The following is a 2364-nucleotide window of genomic DNA, read 5'->3' on the forward strand; positions in this document are numbered from 1 at the left end:
AACAAATGCCACCGGCGTGGGACCCATTGGACGTTATAGGCGCCCCTGAATGTTGGAACGAGAAAGATTCAGCAGACTTGGGAGATGATGAGTTGGAGCATGGGTTCCAGGAAGGGTTTATTTACGAGGTCCCCAAGAACATTCGTCAAGGAAACGAAAAAGCCTATACTCCTCAATTAATTTCAATAGGTCCTCTTCATTACAGGAAAAAAATTTTGGTTAAAATGGCCCAGTATAAGTTGGTTTATCAAAAGAAATTTTTTGAAAGGACTTTGGCAGGGACTTTGGGCGAATTTTGGAACTTCATTTTATGCAATGAAATAAAAATTCGCAGCCATTATCAAGCATCAACCATCATTGACGAATTTTGGAGCTTCACTGGACACAATAAAAAAACAAAAACAAAAAAAAAAACAAAAAGTTTGTACGGATGATATTTTATGATGCGCTCTTTATCGTGGAGCTCTTCTTGAGGAACTATGAAAAGGATAAGGAAAATAACTCGGGAATTAAAGACTTCTTCTTAGATGGGATGTGGCCAGCTGGTCTTTGGAGGGACTTGATGTTACTTGAAAATCAGATCCCTTTGTTTATCCTACAAGAATTGTACGGGTTATATCGTACTCGTGAACGCAAATTAGATTCAGCCTGCGCTTCCCATGCCTCTGCTATTCCCTTTCTTCAACATGCTTGCCACTACTTTGATATTGCATGGGATGAAGAGTTCCAAGATATGAATATCCAACACTTCACCGCTTTGCAAAGATCCCATTGGGTCAAAAACTTCCGCCCAAACCCAGATCCATTGATGCCCCAAGAAGGAAAAACTCAGACCTCTCCGTTTGAAGGAGTGCATAGTCCGATAAAATCAACTCCATCCATGGCCCAAGAAGGAAAAATTCAGACCTCTCCGTCGGAAGGAGTTCATAGTGCGACAAAATCAGATCCATCCACGGCCCAAAAAGGAAAAACTCTGACCTTTCCGTTGAGTGCGACAGAGTTGAGTGAAGTTGGTGTTGAGTTTACTCTACCTGAGCAAAGTGCATGCTTGCTTGATATAAAATTTGACCAGGAACAGCTTAAAATCCCCAAATTCACGGTGCACTCCAACACTGAAGCTTATATTCGCAATGTCATGGCCTTCGAGATGTGCCACTGTCCAGGTGAAGCCTATGTTTGTGCTTACATAGAACTAATGAATTATCTCATTAAAACTGACAAAGATGTAGATTTGTTAATAAGCAAGAATATTTTAAGCAATGAAGGCAAAAACGAGGGAATTCTCGTTAGCAGAATAAATCCCAGTAAAGCGCTAGCAGGTATGATTAAGAAACTTATGCAAGGAGTTGGCGAGGCTCCTCTTTCGTATCAGGACACAGCGATTAAACTAAAAAAGCACGAACATGCTCTGAAGCACCGAATAACAAGATTCTTGAAGAATAATCTAGGAACTCTGAGGCGTGTGTATTTCACCAATCTTTGGAGAGGAACTGGAACCGTCGCTGCTTTTTTGGTGGTTGTGCTCACTTTCATTCAAACCGTGTTGGCATTTCGGAAATAACTTCAACCCGCCTCAGCCCGCCCCCCCTTCCCAACAAGAAAAGTTGATTTTAGTATTTTCCCTTCTCTCTTAATAAGATTTCAGTATTGTGATTGTGTGTCTCCGATATCTGAAGTGTTGGGCTAAAAGCCTCCAATCCAATCACACCAGCGGAAGCGAAATCAAACAATAAATCAAACACACAAGAGACAACAATTTAACGTGGTTCGGTCCAACTAACCTACATCCACGGATGAGAAACAAGATACACTAGTTGTAGAGAATTACAAACATACATCAAGTCATCAACTTCACTCAACAATCAATACTCATAAGACACTTTCAATCTCCTCTAGTCTTATAGAGTATTTTCAACCCAAACAAACACAAACCCAAGCCCTTGTGCACTCTTTCAACATAACCAAACACATACCCATATACTCCCATACATCATACCTATGTGGACCCTCTCAATCTCCTCTAGTTCACTCACAAACAAATATACACACTCATAAGACGTAGAGCCCCAATACTCTTATGGGGTGTCTATCCCACAAAACCCTACAACTCTCTTACATCTTTTTCTCATACCTAACCCTATAGAGACTTCACCTATTTATAACCAAACAAACTTGCCCATTAAGAATCCCTCTCCTCTTAGAATTCTTCTCCTGTAAGTCAAACTTGCCTATTAAGAATCCCTTTCCTTTTAGAATTCTTCTCTTACAAGTCAAACTTACCTATTAAGAATCCTCTTTCTCTTAGAATTCTTCTTTTGCAAGTCTTCTTGTCCATCAAGCAATATCTGACAAATCCCAAACAAA

General features: G+C 40.2%; 1 protein-coding gene across 1 annotated transcript; it reads left to right on the forward strand.

The window, feature by feature from the left end:
- Window positions 1–339: 339 nt before the first annotated feature.
- Window positions 340–1561, forward strand: LOC111277454 (UPF0481 protein At3g47200-like). Its single transcript, XM_022863897.2, has one exon. It carries the CDS (start codon window positions 431–433, stop codon window positions 1559–1561), a length of 1131 nt encoding a protein of 376 aa, XP_022719632.2. The 5' UTR covers window positions 340–430.
- Window positions 1562–2364: the final 803 nt, after the last annotated feature.

Source organism: Durio zibethinus, chromosome 7, assembly GCF_047325235.1.
Source record: "Durio zibethinus cultivar Kanyao isolate XHJ-2024 chromosome 7, ASM4732523v1, whole genome shotgun sequence".
Lineage (NCBI taxonomy): Eukaryota > Viridiplantae > Streptophyta > Magnoliopsida > Malvales > Malvaceae > Durio > Durio zibethinus.